Source organism: Syngnathus scovelli, chromosome 19 (assembly GCF_024217435.2).
Source record: "Syngnathus scovelli strain Florida chromosome 19, RoL_Ssco_1.2, whole genome shotgun sequence".
Lineage (NCBI taxonomy): Eukaryota > Metazoa > Chordata > Actinopteri > Syngnathiformes > Syngnathidae > Syngnathus > Syngnathus scovelli.
In genome coordinates this window covers 3,826,571-3,851,670 of record NC_090865.1, presented here as the reverse complement: position 1 = coordinate 3,851,670, position 25,100 = coordinate 3,826,571, and the positions used below count along the sequence as shown (strand labels likewise).

Genomic DNA, 25,100 nt, shown 5'->3' with positions numbered 1-25,100 from the left:
CATGTGAAGGAATACAGAACACGAATCATGTGTGTGCGTGGGTGTGATGACGCTCACGCCGCGGGAGCTAAAGCACGAAAAGTTCTTTTGCTGCTTCACTGAATCCAGACTGGGATCAGAACTGCATCACAAAATTAATGTGGGTGTACCTAATGAAGTGACCAGACAGCTGTGCAACAAAAACTATTGAGAGGGGGAATCCTCGGCCGTGAAGAAGGTCGGGCGAAGCGTGTCCAAACGATGGATGAACACAGGTGGGAGGGGCGGAGGGAGCATGGCCAGGTTGCGGAATGCTCTGTTCACTATTACAACCATTCATCAGCTGACCGGTGACAGCAGGGAAAAGTGAATCAGAGCAACAAACTGCGTGTGCCATTCATAAAACACTTTCAACCCCCGGCGACTCCATACAGGTAAAATGTCGGACATTTTTTTTTCAAGCAACAATTAATTTGACCCCGAAGACTGAATATCTTTGTAACAAGGAAAATAACTCAAAGGTGGAGTCGTTTTGCATCATCAGAGCGATTTGACGCATGGCTTGGTGTGATGACACCTAATTACATGTCGGCGTCAAAACGCCGAGCCTCTCCGAGGTCAGCTTGTTGCAGTTTGTCGTGGCGAGGACGCCTTCATTTCACGCGCGATACAAAAGGTAATTATTAGCTAGCGAGACTCTCATTAGAAATGTTGCGTATCAGAGCGGTGCAGCGAGAGCAGGAACCAAATCTAATTACCGCCCTCTTCTCACCCCGCGACATCAATACTCCATTATTGCGGCTTGTCTCCGGGGCGCAGGCCAGCCCGGACTCCGGTGCGGAGATTTACACGTAACCCGACAACCGCGAGACATGAAGCTATTAAATGATATGTTGTGGAAAAATTCAATATGTGCAAAAGCTGAGGATGCAATGCAGCATATATTCATAGAAAAAACCAATACATTCATTTTAATGGAAATTTTTTAATCGAATTTGGTCAAGGAATGACTTTTTGGAACCGATTAATCGGCGAAAACTCAACTTCTGCTCTACAGGAAGCATTTTTGAGCCAAGGACGCAAACTTCTAGAGTCGCAGTTGAAGAACTATTGCAAGAATCTTACAAGCGAATTTCAAACAATCAGGTGTCCAATTTAGTGCTGAACTAAATTAGGCTCGTTGAAGGTCTCTGCTCGACTGAGTTCCATCCCAGCGATTTTTGCAGTCATTAAAAAGAAAGCGCGACATACTAACTCCGAGAAGCCTCTCGTTGCCAAGCGCAAAAAGAACCTTTCATCTTTGCCAAGCGCTTTTTTGTCGCCTGATGGAGAAGTTGCAAATGAGAACGTCGAGGGCGAAAACTGTGGGCGGCATCGAGAGTCAGTTCCACTCGACGGGTGGGCGTTTTCCCGGGACTCAGTAAAGCAGGTAAAAAAAAAAAGGGGAGGGGGGGGACGAGGGGGAAAGGTGCGAGTTATAATTCAGCGGCGGGCGAAAGAGGGAAGGGCTCGGCGTGGGATGGATTTATTCCATCCACTTCCATCAGTGTGTGTAATGATGCTGAAAGGCTGCGTCCCGCCGCTGTTGGCCGCCATGGGAGTGAAATTAAACAGCCCGTCAGCCAATGTTCCAAACCAATAGCCACTCTTACACTCCCCGTAAAAGGCGGGAATTTTCCGTACGGCCGCAAAAGGCCGCAAAGTCAACACAAACATGTTTTGCTATCTCTTGTAATGTTAAGAATCAGAATGGAAATTGTTTAACAAATTACACAACAAAAAAAAACAATTTCAGTGCAATATCCATTCTTTTCTCAACCCACACAGAAAAAAAAAAGTAATATATGCCGACTTCGCTGTCGCTGAACTCGATTATTTACCGTTGTTTTCAGAACCTTATTCACTGATAAGACCTTAGGGCTCGGAAAATGGGCCCCGTGTGAATTATGCAAGCCGCCGGCCGTCGAGATCAATAGAGGTGCTGTAAGTCCAGCCTGCTCTACATATTGAATCGCTTGCTTGTGTTGTCGGCGCCTTAATTCTTTGTGTTACAGCGGCCGTATATTAGATATGTGCATCTTAAACACCTCTCAGACTTCGAGGACACGCTTTGCAGTACAATACAACAATCTGTTCCTCCGACTTGCAGGTTGTTCTCATTTGCAAGTACTTGTTCCCCATTGGAAATAATGTAACGTGAATTAATTCGTGCCAGTATCTACAAACGACAAATATTAAGATGTCTTACCTGATGTTGTTAGCCAATCAGCTCCTTTGTGTGTAGCCACTTAGCTCCTTCCTTGGTGCCTCTGCAAGGAAAAGGTCCATTACGAAAGGTAGAGAGAAAAATAAAAAGATGTCACGGCATGGCTTCAAGCATCAAGTGTCTGGTGTCATCTCTTATGATGCTTATAAGCACTGGAGGGATTATTTCACGGTGGCAGGGGATTACTAAATCTCAAAGAGTGAAAGCACCGGAGCCTGTTATGGTTCAAAGTTTGGTTTCTCTTCTTTTATAAAGCCTTTTAAAAAATGGATTCATGTGTGCTCCGCTTTTATTTAATTTCGCCCGAGGACGTGTCACCGGCGTCGAGGTCGAGCTCGGTGACGCAGAAGACCTCGGAATTCACGAGACGATCTTTTAGTGATGAAATAAAATGTCTTCTGGTTTGCTTAAATAAAAGGGCAGCTTTTCATTTTAAACGCGTGCTCGCGTATGGAAACTGAACACGTGTCGTCGGGTCTCGAGGCGGATACAAAAAGTTTTGTGATTTATAAAATTTTAAAGAACGTCGGTGATTGGAGATTTCCTGAATTCATAATGCATCGTGTGTGCCTTAGCCACCAGGGGGCAGTATAATACACACAAGTAATGTATATACATGTTAAACTCAGGAAGATTTTTTTGCAGAGGATAAATAATATATACATATGTGAATATTTTTTTATTGTCTACCTAAACACATACATTTCCGTACATATAACTGCAATGTGACCTGAGTTAGAGACTCCCGTCTGAGCGCTACTTTTATCTCAAATCTGCTTTTGTTTCTCAAATACATAGTAGCAAGCAAATCCTGCCACTAATTGCTTTTCCTTGGCAGAAGTCGGCACTGTCTGAGTGCTTTTGTTTCCTATTAGGTCTGTGCGAGTCCAGGTGGGAGAGAGGAAAGGATGACAGGGGGAAGTAAATTGGGGGTTGGGGGTGGGGGGCTTGCAATGTTTGGCATGAGTTGTGAAGATGAGCCTGCACACACAGATGAGCAACTGAAGAAGAGGAGCTTCTTGTTTTAAATGAGACCATAGTGAGTTCCATTCTAATTTCCTACTCCTTCCATTTTTTTTTTTTTTTGTCGAGAGAAGCCTAATGATGTCCCCGGTGACGCCTCGTGGCTGCGGCGTCACGTCAGCGCCCAGCAGCTGGCCAACGCTTCGGCCAGCTGAGCCCGCCTGACTTGAAGGGCACGCGCGGGGCAGATTGCGGCGACAATGCCGTCTTTCTTCATCTTGACTACCTTTTTTGTGCAGCCGCCCATCTCCAGACAGGAAGCATTAGGGCTGCTTCATTATCTGCTCTGCTGCAGGATTTGTAGGAGGAAGCATCAGTGCTTTCACCAAGGCCGCCACGCCCCATCCGTGTCGGTCGTAAACTGACACCTGCGAGAAAAAACGGCGGATTAAAGCTACAATGCAGTTACAAACGTCTGTAAAGTAATACACATCATTATTAGGTGATTTGTATCATGTAATGTATCAAAATTCAAATTCTAACCCCTTTTACAGGGATTTAAAAGTAGGGAGTAATTAATCTTTAATCTTTTCCGATAGGGCGGTTTTGCTTTCGGGAATCTGGCTAACACGCTTGATGCACTCGGGAACGGCAGCAGTGTGCAAAAAAGACATTATCAAATCATCTGAACTGTGTAGGCACTGATCTGAAACCAAGAAAGCTCTCCGGGCTGACAACCGCGATGTATATATAGTAGTGTTTGGAAAAATGTTAAAATATGAATATGAGGTGTGTCGGGAAAGTTCCAGGACTGCTATTGCATCTACGCAACCTTCCCTGCTACATCTTAATGGGAAAATTCCACAAAGGTGACTCCACAATGTTCTCGGGGAGGAACTGTCAGATGCTCAAGGCAAGCGTTGGAGTTGTTGAACATCCTGCACTGAACAAATATCAAATGTTTGACACACTCAGCAAAATAATTTGTAGCTCTAATTGGATTGTCAATAAGACAAGCACCTGGAACTAATGTGACATGAGCGCACTGTAATGAGTGCTGCATGCATGTGTGTGTGTGTCTCTGTGTGTGTTTGCATATAAATAAAAAGTTCAACTAGTGTCCCAGTTACTGAGAATAACTCAAAGGAGCACAAGTGCTCTCACAGGGGCCGCTTTCCTTCTAAAAATTGCCAAGTCGTCAAGGTTGCGTGCACCAGAGGGTCCCGTGGTAGTTTTGTGATGTGCCTTTAAATGCTAATGAGTTCATTATCGATGTTGGCATGCAAACGACGTCAAATGAACACCATTAGATTATTACGTGCTTGCTTGGTTATATCAATGCATTTGTTCGGGTGAGGAAAAAAAAAGAATGTGTCATGTGCTAGCATAAAACTTTTAAGTGCACAGGCTTTGAGTAAGATGCAAAACACTTAAAGAAGACGCATGTGACAACTTGCGGGGAAATGGGAACACGATTTGCCAGAAATTGTACATGACATTTACGGAGTCATTTTCTCAGCAGCTTCTCACAAGCTTACATTTAAAGCTGTTATTATTTTTATGGACAAAATACATTCTCTATGTAGCCTTCAGAAATAGCAACGCTCCATGGCAACTTGGTGACGGGGACATGATGATTTGAGAGCTTCTTAGAACTATGCCGACTTGAATTTCGTAAAATTATGACTGCTCATATATTTAAGATTACAAAGTGAACTTGAAAATCTAAGGCTTAAATCTCAGTCAGTTGGGGATGAGGTTAATGTCAGGTGAGGGACCCAAGAGGAGCTAACAAGGAAAGTAGAAAGCACAAGAGAAGAAAAGCAGAAATGAGGAGAAACTGTCCAGGGAAAGTCAAAATGTTCTTCTTTTCAAAAGCCACTAAATGAGGCTTGGCGTGGGCGTCGAGCTGCAGTCTGTGGTGGTCAAGCACACGCAGAAATAAAATGTGAAGATGCCAAATGTTTCAAAGTGAACTTTAAATCTTGACTTTAAGCGCTGGCAAGGAAACACATTTGGTAACCTTGGTAACAATTTAAAATGAAGGAAATTCTGGTTATCAAAAGTTTCTATTCAAACATAATAACCGGAACAAAACAATGAATTTCTATAATGAGGTGCGTGACGTCACGACAGCATAATAAATAACCAAACCACGAAAGCAAACCATTTTCTATCATTATTTTGAATTTGTCCTGCTTTATTTTGCTATCCTTTGAGAGTCGAGGTAACTTTAAAAAAAAAAAAGTGCAATTATGACCAGACCTGCAAGAAACCGGAGTTTTATCATTCCAAACTGCTCTCCGTTAACAAATAGTAAAAGTCACAACACTAATGCGTATAAAAAACAATGCAACGTATAAAATCATTCATTGTGCTTTGCAGGAATTTGATATTTCACTTACCTGATTTCGTCGCTACTCCAACTATATAAACAAGTGAGGGAAATTGATGAGGTCATTGACGCCAGGCGGTGTCGTCCAGGAGCGCGCAATGCATTGTGGGACTTGTAGTCAGTGTCCCGAAACGCGCAATCAATCATTTGTACTGCTAATTAAATTAAATTTTATTTATTTATTCCCATAACAGTGATATTTACAGAAAAAAAAAGAAATTCTGACTTTCACAGGCATTTGTTAAAGTAGAAAAAAAAATGCTGACTCAACTTTGAGATGTAGATTTTAGAAATAATTTGGAATGCACTTTGCATAAAACGAATCACATCAGCGCGTATGTGAGACAGAAAATGCCACACCTGTCTTGTTTCCCAAATAACATTTATCAAACAGTGAGCGTGTGCACGCCGTGTTCTTCGCCAGCTGAAAGCTCATAAGAAATAGACCTTTCATAAATCCCAGTGATATTTAAAAGCGTCTCCTCGGGCCCGGGGCGTACTCCCAACATGCGCTCGCATTGAATTCTCCCAATCCCTGAGCGCCCGGCTCCGATCGATGCAATCGACGAGACTCTGTGAAGGCAACCTTACACTGCAGAGCGGAGATGATGGTTGCCGTGCTCGTTGACACATCAAAAAATCATCTGGATTAAATGAAATTATGAGTACCCCAAGACTGAATTCTCATGGTGGCATCAAACCATCTCTGCGATTTCTCCTGGAGGATCAAGGCCACTCGGATCGTAGGAGGGGGAGTCAGCTCGACGCAGGTCGCCATGACAACCGCCTCTATAGTGTTGCAACAAGCGTCAGGATGCGATGTTCCTCTGATGGTGTGAATTTGTCAGGAGCAGGAGATGCCATCCAGCTGTCCACCAGATCGCCATCTTCACTTCCACACGCCGTCATGTTTTAACACGTCCACCTCCACTGACAAAGACAAGCAGGCATCTCCCGGGCGTCTCTCGCTTCGTTCCGTCTCCTCTTCCATATATGACGATGCAGACAAGCAGAAAACTCATGTGCACTTTTATTGATCGTCCAAACAAGCAACATTTACTTTATTCTCCTCCCTCGTGACGGACGCTTGATCGATTCCGAAAGGAGGCTGCTTGAATCGCTTAGCCTTCATTACATTAGAGAAGAAGCAGGGATCATTATTTCACGCATAATGGCCAAGACGTGAAGGGGGATTATTTTCTGTCTGTTGACAATTCATTTTATGGGATGCTTTACATCCTGGGCGTTACAGAATACAACAAAAGCCCCCCCGAAAATATAATTTGGAAGTTAGACCAAGATTATTTTACAAAAGCATCACTCAAGACAAATCTTGGTACAAGAGATAATTTATTAGAATAAAAAAAATATTTACTAGCCATAAAAAAAACAACAGTTGCAGCCTGCCTTGAATTTTTTTTTTTCGAAGTTACATTTTTGAGACAGCCTTTATGAAAGCGCTTGGAATTCAGACGTGACAGACTGCGAGGCTCGACAGGAATGAAAAACAATTTCACGGCTCCACTATGAGAGAGACGAGTGTTCATTTGACACCAAATCCAAGTGGAACAATTGCATTAGAACCACACAGTGGTTCTCAATCAGCAAAAATAATGAAAGCAGCAATTGGATACAAACTTGGGTGGTTGGGGGGAGGGGGGGGGGGGAGTTCATTTTTAGTCTCTGGCGATTCTGGGGTGAGCTTGCTTGAGATCTTTGTCCCGGTTCCCAGTTTGAGCTTGGACCCTCTCCCCGAGTCACGTCAGCAATGTCTCCGCTTTATGAGCACCTCTCGCGTGTCACTGTCGGGAAGGGGGTCGGGGGGGGGCAAAGCAGAGACACCGAGATGAGCCAGGATGTCATGGAAACACGTGTCAAAGTGCTCAAATTCACTTTTTGGGTCTTGTCGAGATCAGTTGAGGACAAACGTTGCGTATTCAATCAGCTTTAAAGTCATGGGTTGCCATTTTCATCCTGCATATTCTGCTCAGACGGGTGAAATGTTGTTACCTTGGAAACCAATAGTTCAGTTTGTCGTTTCCATCTCACGAGAAAACAGCAAACTAATCTCATAAATTCCAAGAGAATTGTTTGATGATGGCTCAGATAAAAATGTAAATAGCAGGATGAAAAGTACATCATGATTTATGTCCGCCTAAGCATTTTGGCTACTTCTCAGGTTCACATCATTTACTTGAGGTGGAACTTTTATCATTTTCTGCTATTTACACAAAAGTGAATGCAACTAGAAGTAAGAGCACCCTGGGGAAACTGATGGCAAATGTCAGTAAATGAAAAACATTTCTAAATATCCTCACCTTTAACATCTAACATTTTTCATAACCTTGCTCACTACCTAACAAAAAATCAGAGCGGTGCTACTCTCCAAACGTTTTTTTTTTTTTTTTTCCTGTCCTCCAGGCAGACGCTATATTGCGAGTAATTCCTCAGACAGTGCTCTTCCTTCTCCTGCTACGGTTTCCACTCTGGGAGTGCCTTTAGTTGCCGCTTCCGTTCTGTCGTTGGGGGGGGGGAGGGGGCCTCGAGCAACGGCTGCTCATTAGTCACTTTCTTCGAGACCGCGGTGACACTAGTGCGACGCCTCACGCCAATTGGCATGCTTGTCAAGACCCGAGGAGCTCATCAGAAGCTTTGGAGACACTGGGAACATTGTCAGTGGGCTGCATCTACAGCAAGACTTACTAGCTTGGGGAAATTAACCCGGAAAAGGAGTCCAATCATCAATCAATCAAGTAGGGCTGCACAATATCGTTGGCCGGTTGTATGATTAGATGTCCTGAAAAGTGCCAGAGCAGCATGGTGGTGGTTCTTAATGGGAAATGGACCAACCTGAGAGTTGCACGGCTTCCCTCCGGCAGCGTCGGTCCTTCCCGGTACTCGGCGAGAGGCCTCGACGGGCCTGCGGGGGAGAAAGTAAAAGAGCGGCAATCAATACCCGGTTGACAGAGCATATGGAGATACTCGTGAAATGGAGCTCATGCAATATGTCTACAAGAGAACATCTGCTCATGCAACTCAGTTGTTACAACTTGGTACAGGTGGAACAATTTGAAAAAAAAAAAGAAAAAAAGAAAACTATTACAAAAACAGCTCTTAAGATTTGTCTTGGTTCATTTTAGCAAGAATTGCATTAACACCTGATGGTTGGTTAGTAAACAGAACAATTATTTTAGTACATAGAATACATTGATGTTGATTTTTTTTTTTTTTTTTTAAACCTTTTGAGTCCTTTTTGTTGACTACTTTTAAAGCATGTTTATGTCAAAGGATAAAAAACACACTACCAAATTAAACATTTAGGGTTAGGTTACCTTTACAGTGGAGTTGTCTAGGTTAAAAGCCTCCTCTCCATTGCACTGCCATTAGTGTGTCATTCATGACAACGAGGCCTAGATCCTGAATGGTGGTTTGAATTCAGTTAATTTGCAGCGGCGATAAAGGCAACTGGCATTAACGGTTAAAACGAGACCACAGGTAAGAGGATTGAAAAAGTCTTATACATACCCAGGCATTCAAACGCTTTACAACTCTAAACACATTAGGAAGCTATCCGGCTTATTTTTAGCGGCCTTACCTCGGGGTCCTTTTTTAAAAAAGTATAGAAAGAGAGAGAGATGAATAAGTCTTTTGATAATCCATCAAGACATCCTTTAGGAGGGTTAAAGTCAAAAGCAGAATTCATTTTAGATTTAAAATGCGCTTTTGAAAAAACAAAATAGGCCATTTCAACAAATCAAAAGCAATGTTACGTTTCATAGAAAAACCCACTAAGCTTTATTGACAAACTGCTGCAAAACATCTTTTGGACAGATTTAGGAACCTATTTAGGCAAGCGTACACAGGTAGTAGCATAATGCATTTTTTATGGAGAGGGTACAGAGTAAGTACAGTTAGGAGATTTTAAAATATGTACAAGAGTTGGGATTGAGCTGCAGGATCCCTTCTCTGTGGAGAGACGACCCATGTGGAGATTTGTGTCCCAATCCTTCTTCTCGTTTTGGGCTCATGCGGTTTATGTAGAATCAGATCACAATCAAGAAGACCTGAACTGTTTTGTTAGCATAACAGGAGGCCATTTTATTTTTTTTTCGTCTTCTTTCTTTGTTTACATGTAAGTCAAATCGGAGGATATGAGGACAGGCCATCTCAACAGTGTCTTTTTAGGGCTATATTTCAAAACTCGAAAAGGACAATGACAAATATTGCAGCCTAGAGTCTTAATGAAGAATAATGTTTTAGAACTATTTAAAACAAAACATCACAAAGAACGAATTGATTTCCATTAACTTTAATTTACTGGATTTTAGATTTTTTTTTTTTCGTTTCTACATTACAGCTTTTAAAAAAAGGTCTTTTTATTGGACTATATTAACAGAATTTTGAAATGTAGCCTAAATGGGAATCTGCAACTGAACCTTGACAGATTCTTTATTTATAAAACACAACTAAAATGTATTCTTTAAGACAGGTGGAGAGTGAGCCATTACTTCAACTTGAAATTACTATTACAAAACATTAAGGAAAAAAAACAATTGTAAAAAAGAGGGAGTGGGATTGGGGGGGGGGGAAGGGAAACAAAGCAGAAAAAACTCTAGAAATTGCTTTGGTTGAGTATGTTATGTGTTTTAGGGGGATGCGGTGGGTAGCCAAATCTTACCAAAAAAACTTATTTCCAACCCCCAAGACTGTAAAAATTCAAATTGAGAGGAAAAAAAAAAAAAAGCAAAACAAACAAAAGGGAACCAAAGCCAAAACGGACAATTACTTGTGTTGGGCTGCTTAAAGTGAGAGCTGCCGATGTCGACAGGCGCTCGTCAGGGCAACCCTGTAAGGGGGAGGGCGGGTCCACTTCAGTACTGTTGGTACGGGTGTTGCCTGTAGGTGGTTTTGGCGGCACCTCTGGCCGCCTGCGCGGCTTTGCCCGGAGCCGCTCGCTGGGTGCCGTTCCAGTCGTCCTGGGCTGAGGACATCACATGCACACGTTTAATAAACTCACATACCTCATCCCCCAAATTTTTTTTTATACTTACTAAAGTTTTCATACGACTCTGCTGACTCTCCATGTCCATAATCGTAATATTCCGCTTCTCTGATGGTTAAAGAAGAAAGAAAAACCATGAGTGATATGTCGACAGGGGGGATGCTAATTACTTTCTAAAGTGTTGCCAAACAGCCAAGTGGCATCGGGGTTCAAAATAAATTTGGAGTGAACGTGGCAGGTGAGAAGAGAGAAAGGTGTGATTCACTCACGCCTGTGGCTGGCTGTAATAGCTGTCGTATGACTGGTAGGTGGTGTCAGCGTAGCTTTCGTCGTAGGCCTGGGGGGGGGAGACAGATGGGGGTGAGGCAGACGGCAAGAGAAATAATCATCATATAGGAAAACACGTCAAGGTTCCTTACATATTCCTGGTAGGTCTCTGCGACGGCTGCAGGAGTGTGCTGATGGGGCAGCATTCTCTGAGGAGGGCCGCTGCCAGACAGCCTGGCACCGCGGGGCGCGGCAGCTCCCCTGGTGGTGGCGGCAGCAGTTGGGGGCCCTCCGCGGGGCGCCGGGGTGCCCCTCACTGCTCCTCTAGCTCCGCGAGCTGCGCCTCGAGGGGGCATTCCTCTTCCCCTGGACCCGCAAGATAGCGTTCAGTGCTAAAGCCCACCGACGTTTGTCTTCATCTTCCTTACCTGGGTGGGCCGCCGCGTCCCCTCATGCCGCCTCTTCCTCGGCCACCGAGCTCTTGGCCTCCATTGAGGTAGCCCAGCTCCATGAACTGCTCTTGGCAGATCTCGTCCGTCACGTCCTGCATGCAGAGCAGACAATGAAATTCATCACAGGGCTGACTTTGAGGACGAGAGCCAGCATGATACTTTTCATCCTTTCCACAAAAAAAAAAGTTGCAGTGATTTAGTGCGTCCGCCTGCCCAGATCCTCCAACATAACCCCCCGCTTTGCTCCGGGGAGCAATTTAGAGCGCGGCACTGTGACCCAATCAATTCCTTTCGTACAGCAGACCTGCACGGCAATGGAGACGGAGTTCTAATGACGGCCAAAGACACAGGAACCGGGCTGGAATACGAGAAGACAGACGGCAGCTTTCAAATACCGAGAACGGTCGTCTAAAAGCGGGAGCCCTTTGACTGATCGCAAATGAATCTACGGCGACGTGTCATGTCGCCGCGGCATCTCGCGGGCCAGGTGGGTGACAGCTCTTTACCTCTCGAGGTGTTAAATGAGCTGAGTCAACCTCTCCGTGGAAATGATCAAACGTGCGGTAATGGCGCTCCCAAAAGGACATTTGACAGAAAAGGTAAGCTTTTGCCTTTTGAGGGGGGGGGGATTTCCACTTAGCCCCACTCATCAAAAGCTCCAGCATGACTCCGAGGACAAGTGTAGCTACTCAACCGAAGGCACTGTGGAACCACGAAGGTCAAACGCCCCCAAAACATGCTGCAATTTGGAGCTTCGCCATCGTTATCTGGGGAAATGCGCTTCAAAGGACCGAGCTAAACTTTCAAGTCTGCTCCATTTTTCTCAATCAGGTCATCAAGCCCTCAGTGTGCTTCACACTTTGTGTGCTCTTTTTTTTTTTTTGTGTTTGCAATGTCATCGCACAAAGGCATCAGTGACGATCAGCAGATGCTAACAGTGCCTAGCGTGCACATGACCGGAGCAACTTGCCAACAAACATCACTCCCATGCCAAGCGCGAGTGTGTGACTATATGGTACTTACATCGCCTGCATATCACATCACCCCCCCCCCCCCTCACATGGCGCTGTAAAAACAACTCCAGAAAAATCCAAACGACAGCAATAAAAAGTTGACAAATTACAGCCACCTGGCAGATTTTATTCTGCACATCCCGGCAGTAACACTCCGACTGGTTCAGCTCTTCCCTCTTCAAAAAAAATGCTGCAACCTAATTAAAAATTGGAGGCCCCGAGCATTGTTAGCGAGCACGTAGCATTCGCTCCAACCAGATGGAGCAAAAGTTCAACAACATCAGCGGAAAAGAGAAATGCGTCTCGGCGGCGCAGCGTGAACTTAAAACTCACAGCTGCCTGGACTTTGAACATCTCTAGAGGGAAGACGGAAATAGATAGACCTGAAGAAGAGCGTTCATGCACCAACAAGAGCCACCATTATTCACACTGCCACTTTTCAAGACAATGCTAAGGTGAATTGAGGTAGAGAACATGCCAATCCAAACAAAAATCTCAGGGTGTGATATTTTTGACAACCATTCACTCCATTTACGAGTCAAAACAAATGTCGGGAAGATGTCACACCAAAAAAAAATACTCACAGGAAACAGGAATTTTTTGACTTCCTCCATGGCGTGGGCCATCCGCAGATAGGCTTCGGGCAGGGGGGCGTACACCTCGACAAACACGTGCAGCTCCATGGACAGGTGGGAGTACTTTGGCTCTCCGCCGTTCCTCAGCTCTTCCTCCTTCGGGATGACAAGGAGACATTTATTTTCAGGTTGATTCACTTTAATTCCAGCTACATGCATACCTTTGCTTTGTCTCTCATCGAGCCTTTGCCCAGCACTGAGATCTTGGCTCCGGTTTCCTCCTGCAGACGTTTGATGGTATTGCCTTGCGGTCCCAGGATCTTGCCCACAAAATTGAACTGCAGAAGCACAAAAGAGACAGATGATCAACTTTAGCGCTTCCACCGTGCTTTCCACATTTAACATGCAAATGAAGGATTAGCTTGCATGATTCTTTTAGTGCAGGCATAAAACCCTCCCATCTATTTCCCCTCATTGCCGCATGACTTAAACCAACACAGCCGCAAGCTGTGAGTCTTGTCGTAAATTACGTTTATATGGCAAAGACGGCGCATTTACTGAACGGTGGCGCAGAAGAAAATTCAGAGCGGCCCTGTTGGCATTTGGATCCCTTTACAGCTATTTTATAACAACACACTTGCTATCAGATGTAATTACGCCACCTTCATGAACGTGAAGCTCAATGGGATGGATTGAATCACAACGGGGAATGAAGATGAGAGTCGGGAAGAAAAAAAGGAGAAGCTCACCTTGGGGTACTGCTTCACAGGTATGAGGACTCGCTCCTTGAGTTTGATGAACTTGTTTGTGAAGAGATCAAGGTACGTCTCTGGATTCTTCGACTCGCCTTTCTGGATCCTGTCGATTTCTGCAGGGGGTCGGGGCGGCATAACATGAGACAACCGTATCAAAGGCACAGGGAGTTTAAGCATGGCTTGAAAACTCTGAACATCGCGGGCAAAGAGATTGCATCATATACTTAAAAAATGGCTTAGTCTCAAGCAGGAGACTCCCAGAAGTGGAGCAGGAACGTGTCTCCTCTTTCACCCTAAATTAAGGGCAGACTCAACTATTGAATGGTCTCCTATATAACATTGCAAATTCGAACAAGACAGACCAACTGGACATGAGCTGTTTAGGGCGAAGAACTAATGCTACAAATCATCGTCCGGCAGTTTTGCATCTTCACCAACCATTGCACCGACTCTAAATACAACATTGGCGGTAACTTAGTAGGTCACCACTCACCATATATTACAGTATTTTCCTAAAATAACATTCTAAATGTCTTAAAAATATTTTACTGCATTATAGCAATGTACACCAAGCAGAAGACATTAGCTCACTACCAATAGTCGATTTAATGATAAAATTGTTGAGTATAAGCGTGCTAAGTTTGCAGAGGATTAGACAAAGAAAGTGACAGTTGAGCATGCGTGGGGTCCTCGTGGTCGCTTAAGGACCAACAAGTCCTCCAAATATTTACTTCATCATCCAAGATACTTGTGCACATTTGAGAATTGAAAATAATGAAAGAAAAGAGACAATGGCGACGTTTGTTTAAAGCAAAAAAGACGACGTCGATGGTGCTTTGACCCTCGTCCCAGCAACCAGGAAATGGGAATAGTTAAAATAATAAAAGTACAAAGTGCAGCTGCAATGCGTACCATTCGTGACAATATTTCACAAGACTTATAAAAACAGTAATTGTATATTTAATATAATTGCGCAGGGGGGACAACACGCTTCCATTCAGAGCCACAATGGAATCCCGATCGTCGCCACATGGCGTCCAACACCGTGCTCGCCTTCTCTCGCGACAAACTTCCACCAAACGCACATGATCGGACAAAAACAACACAACAAAATTCGCTTTACCTGCTTCCAAAAGTTTCATAGCATGTGTGAAAGACGAGTCCAGACTGTCCTTCTCTGCCAGGAGCTGGGGGAGGTATTTGTCGTCACCGTTCTCCATTTTGAGTTTAAACACAAGCGAGTGGGGGTTCAGTTCGGGTGGAGTTAAAAGCTGATACGGCCCAAAACAAAAAATCCCCAAGAAGTAGATGCAAAAAGTAGTCCTTTTATGTAACTAGGAAATGGTATATAGATAATTCTCCTTAAAGCGAATGTTTTACGGTGAATTTCAAAGTCGGACGTGTCCGCTACTTAATCGTCGCCGTTCTTGGTCCTGATCGCTCGGTTTCCTCCCGATCCGCTCAGTACGCCGACTGGGTTAGAATGAGCGAAGAAGAAGAGCCAGGAAAAGGGAGGTCGATTGCGGAAGTGACGTCATGTGACGTCACAGCTAGAGCAACGCCCCCAATGAATGATTACCATCTCATTTTATCAATACAGTAAATTAAAAAAGTATAAGGATAAAGTTGGCTAATGTTCACACTTTGTATTTGAATTGAAGTACAAATATGAGATGTAAATGAGAGAAAATTTTACAATATTTTATTTGTCGTTTCTTTTAATTATGTTGTTTACCGCAACCCGTCACAGATAGGCAAAAAAAAAAAAAAAACATAAAATTGAAACGGAACTTGATTTAAATGTAAATTAATATTAGTATTACAGTACAGTAATTAGTACTTTATTGGGTTTTTAAAATTTAAAATAACCCTGTTTTTAAACATCATTCTCTGCAATTGGAAAAACTAAGGAGTCGAATTTTGCATATATGTTTTTTAATGCAGGTGATAAAATCAAAATGCTATCAGAAATAAAAGGTGCACGAAAATATGAATACTTCCCAGTCCTTGGAAACGTTCCTGAATTTTCCATGCAGCACTTTACTGGCCCTCAGTGGCAGTGCTGAACATTGCAGAGAATGTGTCTCATGAACAGCTCAAATTGCTTTCATCAGAAGAAGCCCTTTCCCTCTCCACTAATATCGATCCCACACACTAAGTGCAGAAGTGAAAAGAATGAAAGGTGGTGGTGCTCGTGGGGGGGGCGTCAGGAGCAGACCTTTCGGGGATTGATTCCTCTCGTCTGGATGCTTGTAATGAACCTGTCATGCCATTGAGTGGAGCGTACGAGGGGGGTCAGATGGTTAGACTTGACCTAATGCATACAAAGCAAGTCCAGGTCAGTACTTGTCGAGTAGTAGCAGCAGTAGGAGCAGTGAACAAACCATAAAAAAAACTGCAGGCCATTTGTCAGTCCGCCGCCTGAGAGAGAAGCATTACAATTAACCGCAAGGCGCATCCAAGCGTGCATCTGCTCGGAACAAATGAGCTTCAAAATGTGTTTGCGGCGAGCACTTACAGCAGGCTGGAGACCCGCTCGTGCTACCCGTGATCTATCTATGACCATTACGCCGTTATTAGGATTGGGGCTCGCAAAGGCCATCTTGACTCATCTCGTCATTGACAGAATGCTTCTTCGCCTGTGAGCGGAATTCCGACGGGCTCATAAAAGGAAGAGTTACTCCTCTTGGCAGGTGGATGAGTTCTAATCCGTTAGACGTGTGCCCCCCGTCCTTGCAAAGAAAAGCGATTCGGAGGTCAACAGGTGCAAGATGGTCAACAGGCAAAAATGGCTACTCATCCACATCACCGCCAGTCAAGCTCCAATGAATTTGCAAAATTCAATTTCAAATAATTCTGATAAGATACACGAATCATTACCCTTTTTTTGGCGCTTATCAAATATGTTATTTCTCACCTCTTCGCTCCACAGCCATCCATAATTCCATTTTCCTGTTCATTTAAGAACAATAGCTCCGAGTCAGCGTTTCAACAACGGCTCGGCGTCACATTGTCCTTGATTCTCAACCGTGTAATGTTCTCTTTATCTTTACGGCGCTGTGTGGCAAGGATAAAACTGTGGAACGAAGGGTAAGTTTTTTAACATTGAGAATTAAAAAAAAAAAAACATCATTGAAATTTTAATGTTAGGTACACCGGAAAATATCAGCAGAAATGCAGCCGGAAAACAAAAATGGTCATTTGAATTATGCTAGCAGAACTTTGTGAACTACAAAAGAAGCCATCAATCAATATCCCTGAGGATTTTATTCTTTTTTACCTACCAGGAATGCCACCTCTTCTCCCCCATCGTCGTGGATAATCAGACTTCTTGTCAGGTCTGTCTCCCACTAGCGTCCAGGTTACGGGGTCCTTCTCCAAGTGTCGGCTCCAATTTGTCCACTTTGGCCTTTGGAGTCAAAGTATGCATACGCACACAAAGCCCTGTGGAAACAAGTTTGGGGATGGAGGAAAAAAAAAAAAAAAAAAACATTCACACACACATGCCGTGGGCAAAGACAAGTTGAGGCCTCTTGTATGGAACAGCACCTGAATCCAGATGAAAGTCGGAACGGTCTGCAAAGTCACAAACACTTCCTTTTGTGAGCTGGAATATATTTCATTAATCAACATTAAAAAAAAAAATATGCACAACGTGCTTCTTCAGCAGTCACCTCTAAACTGTGTGCAATCTTCATTAATTTGATCACGAGTCGATTCTCCCTCCCCGACTGCAGTTCTGATTATGATGATGAGTCGAGGAGTTAATAAGCTTATTAATTACCTGTGTAGGAGACAAGCCGGCTCCCACGGTGACCCCCCCCCCCCCACTTCTAACAAAGCACTGTCATCCTTACCCGACTGTCTCCAAGGTCGCGCTGCTTTTTACAGTGCTGGCTTTGCTACGGGAATCTCAAAAGTCACACGGTAATGAGCTTAATTAGAATAATTCAAGGTCGGGCGGGAGGATGGTGTGAAAGGGGGGGGGGGCATAAAAAGAATGAAATAAAATCGTATTCTGCTGAGAGTGGCTTTAATGAGATGTTATGGTTAAAATCTATGTAGTAAAAGTTCAATTAAATTGCGGAACAAATATTGAAAGATATTTTTGAAATAATCGACTTTGACATCGTATTTCATCATTTGATGCCTGCTGGTTTGCGATTTTATTTTGCTTTGGGCGTTTGTGCAAAGAGAGAAAGTGCCAAATGGATGGGGGGGGCGGGGGGTCTGCATAGCGTAGAAAGAAAACATTTGAAGCTCAGAGGAAAAGCTTCTGTGGAGTATTTCAACCAGTTTGTGGAGACATCATTAAGCAAAAAAAAAAAGTGTTAGAGGTCTTTTTTGGACTGTGTGTCCATGACAGATTCAGGCCAACGTGCGCTTCCTCCCTTTGTCTTTTTAAAAAAGGGACTTGGCATAAAAAGGTTATTTCTCATCTAGTTTCTCTCTTTCAAGGGTAAATGAGTTGTGAGGCTGCCACCTATAAAGGGCTTTTAAAATAAAAAAAAAAAATGCGTGAAGGTAACCTTAACAGTCCTCCATCTGTGTGCACTCTTCATTGTATCAAAACGACACGCTCACTTAAAGAGAGGGACTGGAAATAAACAGGTGGAATCAAAATAAGCAAAATCAGCAAAAAAAAAGACTAATCAAAACCGCCTGGCCGAGCAGTGGAGCAATAAGCGGTGACAAATTGAATTGGATACTTTTCATGCCACATGTGTCATCAGGCTTCTTTAAGAAAGAAAAAAAAAAAAAAGTGTGTGTTTACTGAGGCTGTGAGCTGCTCTGTTGTCAGCAGAAAAGGTGACAGGTCATGAATTCAATTTTTTTTTCTTTTTACTGCGAAAGGAAAGAGGGGATGAATGATAGCAGAAGAACCTCTGTCTACCCAAAAAAAAAAAAAAAGATGCTGTCTCGTATAATAAAAAGAAATATTTGCTAAAAAGGACGCAGAGGATGGACGTGCATGCACACAACATTGTAGAAATGGAAAATGATATTTTCCACTGCTTGGCCTTTAAGCGCGCATGCATTTGCATATTCATGCCTCGTGTTTATATTCCAAACATAACTTGATGGCTAATGAGTGGTTTAGAACATTTGAAGTAGATTCAGATATGCGCCTCGAGGCTTTCTATTATTCTTATAAGATCAATGAGTGACTTTGCAAAATGCCAAATTTGCCAAAGCTAATTTGGCCTTAAGGTACCGCGGTCACCGCAGAAGCACAAATTAATTTAATAAAACACATAAATAGAGAAACCAGTGATCACTTTCTGCATATTTAGAGGGGGGACATTTTTGGAAATGGTTACATAGTAAATTAGGGGCATTAGTTAGCTTGGGCAACTAAACCTGTGGGCGGTGTTTGATGGAATTAAAAGTGACGGGCGGGCTCGTACGTGCATGCTGACAAGATGCTTGAAGAAATGAGCACAAAGGAAGTCACAAGGAATCATGGAATCAGAATTACAACACTTCAAAGTTACTTTACCACGACACTACTGCCACCTGCTGTTGAGAAACTGTCATCTATTGTCATAAAATATAATATAGACACTAAATATGTCATTCTGTAGCACATATAAATAATAAACATGTCATCCCGTCGGGAACACGGTGTTCCGGAACTGCTCTCATCAACAGACGACAAACAGGACATAGCAGCGCCATCGTTAACAATACTTTTATTGTTGCTTGCTGTCAGATAAAAGCAGATAGCAAGGAGCATAATAATAATAATAATATTCAGTTTTCCTTTGGAGGATGGACCCCCCATGAATGCTACAAGACACTGTATTATGAAGAGTCACAACAATGGCTGCCGTTGCCTTGTAACACAAGATTTCTCTTCAAGAATGTTGGCTAGTGTTGGACCACATCACCTGGACCACCTTTGGCATCGGGAGGTAACGCCATTTAAGAAACATGGGCTGTAGTTCCGCAAATAGTGGCTACTCAGATGCGGGTCATATTTTTGGAATCCCGTGCTGCTGTTTTGGTTAGCAACAGACTTCAAGTTACAGTTCTAACTTTTTTTTTTTTTTTTTTCCAAATGGGAAATCTATTTGTGAGCAAAATGTTTATTATATATATGGACGGCCACTATTTGAGGAAATACGGTAAAATCACCCCAAATTTCCTTCTTTAGCTGTGTACCTTGGTAGGATGCTGCTGTTTTGGTTAGCAAAACTCTTTAATGTCTGTGTATGAGCTGAGGTATTTACAGTTACGACCCGTTTTTTCTATTTATTTTTTCCTGGCGGGGAAAAAAAGGCAGGTATTTATTTATGTTTCGATTCGTCCTAAGCGGACGAAGCGGAGGGACGGCCACTATTTGAGGAAATACGGTATATTACAAGCACGTTTGTCCATTTTATGAACATTCCGGGAGCGACTCCAGCAAGCTTGAAGTCTGCTAGTCATGTTTCAAGTTTGACAACTCTACAGTATATTTCTGCTAACGTCGTTAGTTTTGAAGAGAAGCGCTTACAAACGCGATTATCCTCTGGGTTATTATGTACACAAGCGTTATTATTACTATTAGAGTGAGATCCACTTTTGAAGTGCAGTATGCGAGCAAAAGCTTTTAGCTTATTCCAATAAGGAGGGAAGAAGACGGCATGGTGATTTTCAATCACACTGACGTTTGTTTTGGTGCAGAGAAGCTTTACAGGCTTGGAAAATGAGGTTAGATGAACGAGTAGGGGGGGGGGCAACAAGAGCAGCATCGAGTTGAACAAAGATATGATGGATAGTCCTTGCTTTGTTCTACTAATAAAAAAAATGTATAAATAGAACATCCTGTTTGGAGTGAGCGCGGATATGAAGAAAATCTCTTGAAGCTTACACACACACACACGCAACAACACGCGCACATCTGGTGCACTTCTTCACTATCTTGATCCACCATTGTTGGATTTCCTGAGATTCCAGGTGTCCCTCAGGGCTTTGCAAATTCCAACATTGGCCGAATGATTTGATCAATCGACTCTTTGAGGTCGGACGTCAGCACCGGAGAAAAGAAAAACACACATCCATGCAGACGAGCTCTTTGAAAGAGTGTCTCTGACCTGACCTGCAGGCACTTCATCACCACTTAGCGTTAAAAAGAAAGCACGAGGCGAAAAAAAAAAATACAAAAACAAAAAAACGATTAAAATGGGTGAGGTATCCTTGAAGTATTTCTAAGGAATTTAGGCTTATTAATACCACCTTGGAATGCACTACATATTGATATATGTTCATGTATATATTTATATATGTACGGTATATTGCTGTTAACATAAGCAGGATAACTTTCGATAAATATGGCAGCCTCTTTTCCGTCCGAGGCACCTCGAGTGAGCTTCAGAACCCGACAGTGTCTTCAGCTCCCTGAGGAGGAGGCAGACCTCCCTTTTTTTTTTTTTTTTTTTTTTTTAGATTAAAACTCAAACGACATCACCAGCTTTTGGTCACTCTTCATCCACAGTTTCCCTTGTTGGATCCTTCTCTTTCTGTTCTGCCACCTGTATGGCGGGACTGGGGAGGGCCTCCGATGTGGTCCGGTCTGGTTGTTCGGCCATTCTCTGGGTGGATGCTTCTTCCTGTCAACGAGCGTGTGATTCAATTAAAATTCAACATTTATTATCAGCAGTTAGCGTTAGCTTACCTGCTCTGAGAAACGTTGATTAACCTGATCGGAGAACTCTTGCATCTCCCCCTCTTCGCCGTTGGAGTGGCAGTTCGGACTGGGGACCTCGATGCCGTGGCTTTCCAAAATGGCGGCTTCTATACATACATTAAGGTAAATATAAGATATTTATTTAAAATATTTCATTCTCAAGGGCTCACCGATATTGGCTCTCCGCTTCATCTCTTTGCGGCGGTTCGCAAACCAGTTGTACACCTTTAGCGCCGTCACGCGCTCAAACTCAGACAGCTTGCAACCTGAACGCAAGAAGAGAAAAAAAATTTGACGAGTCACAACAATGTGAATATGTAATCGTTCATTCACAAAACTCAAGATGTCTTTCCATACCTGGTTTTTGGATGACTGAGTTGCAGGCGTTAGCGATCTCCTCCCGCTTTGCCTCATCGGGGTACTGATTCTCCACGAAGAAGCTTGGGGAGGAAAAAGTGATTGAAATGTTACAATAATACAATCAAGATTAGCGGATTGGAGCAACTCTGCTAGTTCTCCGGGTAGGTCATCTTGGCATGAATCTGAGGCACACACGCACATGTCCGTCCTTGGATCTAAAAGAGCTTCTTGGGATCAAGCACTGCAGAGGGCCCCGTGTGGTCTTATTACCGTGAGTGCCCCTAGTACTTACTGCATGCGTCTAATGGACAAATCAATTGCGCACAGTGGGTGGGACTGTTAGGGGGTGGAGGTTAAAAGAGTCCAGGAGGTGTGTGGGATGGGGGGGGGGCAATGATACTTTGTCAGCATCCTTCTGGCCGGCCGAGAAAAAAAAAAAAGACAAGTCTATTCCAGGGAAGCAGAGGTAATAAGAAACTGCTTAATCAAGTCAAACAGGATAAGGCACATGCTCCCAAATGAGCAGGGTATGCTATTTGCTTCTCAGAATTGGAAAATAAGAAGAGATTTGTTCAAGAGCTGTCCGAAGAATGATGTGAGGAACGATAAAATTGCTCCAGTTTTGGAATAGCCAACAACAACAATGATAATAACCTCTCCATGATGGCCTGGCACTCCTTCCTCCAGGTGAAGCGGCTTCCACGACGCAGCCTCAGGGGCGCCCCGACTATTGCCGGCCTGTCAGCCATGATGCCCGTCCGCCAGTCAGGTTCCTCCTTCACCATTGACCGCATCGATAAAGTTGCACCTGTGGGAGAATTGCATTTCTGAATGATTCCATTATTGACATAACAGATGCCGATAGAGTCCACAAGATGGCGGCAAAGCAATGAAGCTCCACAACAATATGAAAATGTCCGAGTATCCCGTGGTGATCCAGTATAAGTGCAAGACCGGGTTTGGTGATGAGAAGGGGGGGTCCCAGGGTTACCTGGCTGGGCTGCGCTGGCGGCGGCGGCAGTGTACCACGGCAACAAATGCATCAGGAGCTCTCTCTGCCTGCTCCACACGGGGTTGGAGTTGGGGTTGAGGTTGGTGTTGGGGTTGGGGAGGCAGCCGCTCGCCCCCGCCGCCAGCCCGTCTCTGTCCCCTCCCCTGGCCCTGGGGCTCACGCTGTGCTGGCTTTCGCTCCACCTCAGCCCTTCAGTAAGATTGCAGACGTCAGTTTTAGGGGGGCAAATGGAATTGTGCCGTGTTGCGCAATCGGCCAATAAGAATTTGCCATTTCTTTTTCATTTTGCCGTTTCAGCCGAGTGAATAGAAGCAAAGCGCTGTGGCCGCGTTGGTTCGGAACCACTGCGGAGGATCGATTCTTGTTATTGTTAGTATCGGCCCGTGTAGGAGGGAAAACCAGCACCAGAGCGGCTCCAGCATGAGAACTACAGCAAAGCTTCGAAGGTGAAGCAGGGTAAAAAAAGTTGAAAGTAAAGATGAATGGAGAAAGAAGCAATGCGTGTGTCAAGTCAACTATTTCTGGGCATGACAAGCCAAATCAAAGCAGTGTGCGTCATTTTCCGCATGCAGGAGGAAGTAGGGATTTGTTAGCAAGCATTCTTTTGAATCCCACTTGATCTAGAAGCGTCTGGAGCAAAGCCTCACCTGGGTTAGTTCTCTCCAGCAGGTACCAGCGGTAGAAAGCTCTGCGTTTGGAGTCGCTCATCTCCAGACCTTGCTGCAGCAGCCACTGCGAGATGTAACTCTGACTAATGCCTAAGTAAAAAAAAAAAAAAATTATGAGCATGTCAGGGTTAAAAATCAATTGTAGTTCTGACCTGTAACTTGTCCGACAATTGCCTGAGAAATCCTTCGGTTGTTGAGGAAGGTTTTGATCTCTTCTTTCACCAGGTTGCTATCCCTCCTGTGAAAGTTAAAATATATGTCACTGCACAGGAACTTTTCCACAGTGGTGGCTTACTTAACGGATTCAATGAAAAGTCTTTTTTTTTTTTTTTTTTTCTTCCCTCCCGAGTTATCCCAGTACACCTGACCTGAATTAACGTGACTACACTTGTGGAGGAACAGCCTGCAGCTCTGGGGAGCTCAAGTGCCATTACCTGATGTTATAATAGTCTGTCTTTGTCTGCTCCTTGATCCTCTTCTATTCATCCTCACCCAGAGCTAATTCACGCTTGACCTTCCTCACCTCATGTATTCCTCCACCTTCTCCTCCAGGTCCCACTCCTCCTCCCCGACTACATCGTAGCTGAACGAGCGCTGCACAGCCACGCTCGTGGGGTAGAGCGGAGGGGGCGAAGCTTCAAAGCTGTTGCTGGGGGACAACGCTGCGCCGTCCAGCCCGGAGGTCTGCGTGGTGGCCGAGGCGAGGGAGAGAGAAGAGGTGGACGACGAAGAGGAGGGCGCCGGGGCGGAGGTGGTGGTGTTGTTGTTGCCGTTGTTGGTAGTGGAAGGGGTTGGGTGGGAGTCACAGTGAGGCGGGCGGTGGTCCGGGTCGAGCCTCTCCAGAGACTCCAAGGCGTGGAGTATCTGAGGTTTAGTCATGCCGGAGAGGCGCAGACGTTGGAGGAGGTCGATTTGCTCAATGGTGTAGCGTGGCTCCACCCCGCAGCACTCCATTCGGACATCTGCACAATTGTTGAGCACACACCACAAAATTAGGTACACTTGTGAAAAGCAAGAATTTGCCATCGTGGAATACCAAAAATTCTCCTCTCAGTAATTCAATATGGTAACCAAAATAGTTAAACAGCTCTAAGTATATGCATTGCTATTTTGTGTTTAAAAAAAACATTAATTAAAAGTTTCACAAGTCTGAATTCACACATCTTCAACGAGACAAGCTTGCCACTCTTTCTAAAAGTTAAAACTTCTTTTGCAAATGGCAATAAAGACAACAAATTCAATATACTTTGCATATCATTATAGAGTGACAAGAAGTTGCATTTAAGCCAAGAACCTCCAGCCCTCCGCTATCTTACCTGGTGGAGGGGGCGAACCGGAGAGGCGCCCCGGGAGTGGCTCCGTGCTTCGGGTTGCAGCGGGGACACACCACTGTCGCATGGCTCCGCTCGGCAAATAGTTCCGCTCAGCGTGGACCTCCTAAATACAGACGCACCGCAGTTTATCGTAGTGGATAATCGCCCATTAGCATGCTGTCAGACCGACAGCTCCGAGATGACTTGCCGGAAGGCTAAATGAGCTAAGCTAACGCCGCTAACTAGTCTGGTTCCCTAGAGCCTGCTAGGAAACAATCCATCAAGCTATCCATTATTGCGCGAATGAAATGCGGGGGTCAACTAGTTACCTTTCAAAATAAAAGCACATTCCTTGTCAATTTTAAGCTACTGATTTTAAAATTTGATTGTGTTTTGAAAAGCAGAGGA

The 25,100-nt window shown here is 44.1% G+C and overlaps 2 protein-coding genes across 6 annotated transcripts; both read right to left on the bottom strand.

Moving 5' to 3' along the window:
• Nucleotides 1–6,934: 6,934 nt before the first annotated feature.
• Nucleotides 6,935–15,165, bottom strand: khdrbs1b (KH domain containing, RNA binding, signal transduction associated 1b). 2 transcript variants are annotated; one of them, XR_007487788.1, is made up of 11 exons: nt 14,791–15,165; nt 13,662–13,780; nt 13,134–13,250; nt 12,922–13,068; nt 11,301–11,416; nt 11,025–11,238; nt 10,875–10,942; nt 10,655–10,713; nt 10,390–10,584; nt 8,454–8,523; nt 6,935–7,405 (listed from the first exon to the last, which is right to left on the bottom strand). XR_007487788.1 is itself a non-coding variant. In XM_049750741.1 (9 exons), exons 1-9 carry the CDS (start codon nt 14,885–14,887, stop codon nt 10,475–10,477), a joined length of 1,047 nt encoding a protein of 348 aa, XP_049606698.1. In that variant the 5' UTR covers nt 14,888–15,165; the 3' UTR covers nt 9,370–10,474. The 2 variants fall into 2 exon arrangements, 1 of the variants encoding a protein (XP_049606698.1); XM_049750741.1 differs by lacking the exons at nt 6,935–7,405; nt 8,454–8,523 and having other exon boundaries at nt 9,370–10,584.
• A 4,178-nt stretch (nt 15,166–19,343) lies between these two features.
• On the bottom strand, nt 19,344–24,935 carry zgc:91944 (uncharacterized protein LOC436941 homolog). Of its 4 annotated transcripts, none has more exons than XM_049751641.2 (10): nt 24,696–24,935; nt 23,903–24,341; nt 23,532–23,617; nt 23,359–23,469; nt 22,691–22,900; nt 22,354–22,507; nt 21,697–21,779; nt 21,510–21,605; nt 21,328–21,446; nt 19,344–21,262 (listed from the first exon to the last, which is right to left on the bottom strand). In XM_049751641.2, exons 1-10 carry the CDS (start codon nt 24,775–24,777, stop codon nt 21,131–21,133), a joined length of 1,512 nt encoding a protein of 503 aa, XP_049607598.1. In that variant the 5' UTR covers nt 24,778–24,935; the 3' UTR covers nt 19,344–21,130. The 4 variants fall into 4 exon arrangements, with proteins under 4 accessions (XP_049607598.1, XP_049607599.1, XP_049607600.1 ...); XM_049751642.1 differs by having other exon boundaries at nt 21,328–21,443; nt 24,696–24,810; XM_049751643.1 differs by lacking the exon at nt 22,691–22,900 and having other exon boundaries at nt 24,696–24,810.
• Nucleotides 24,936–25,100: the final 165 nt, after the last annotated feature.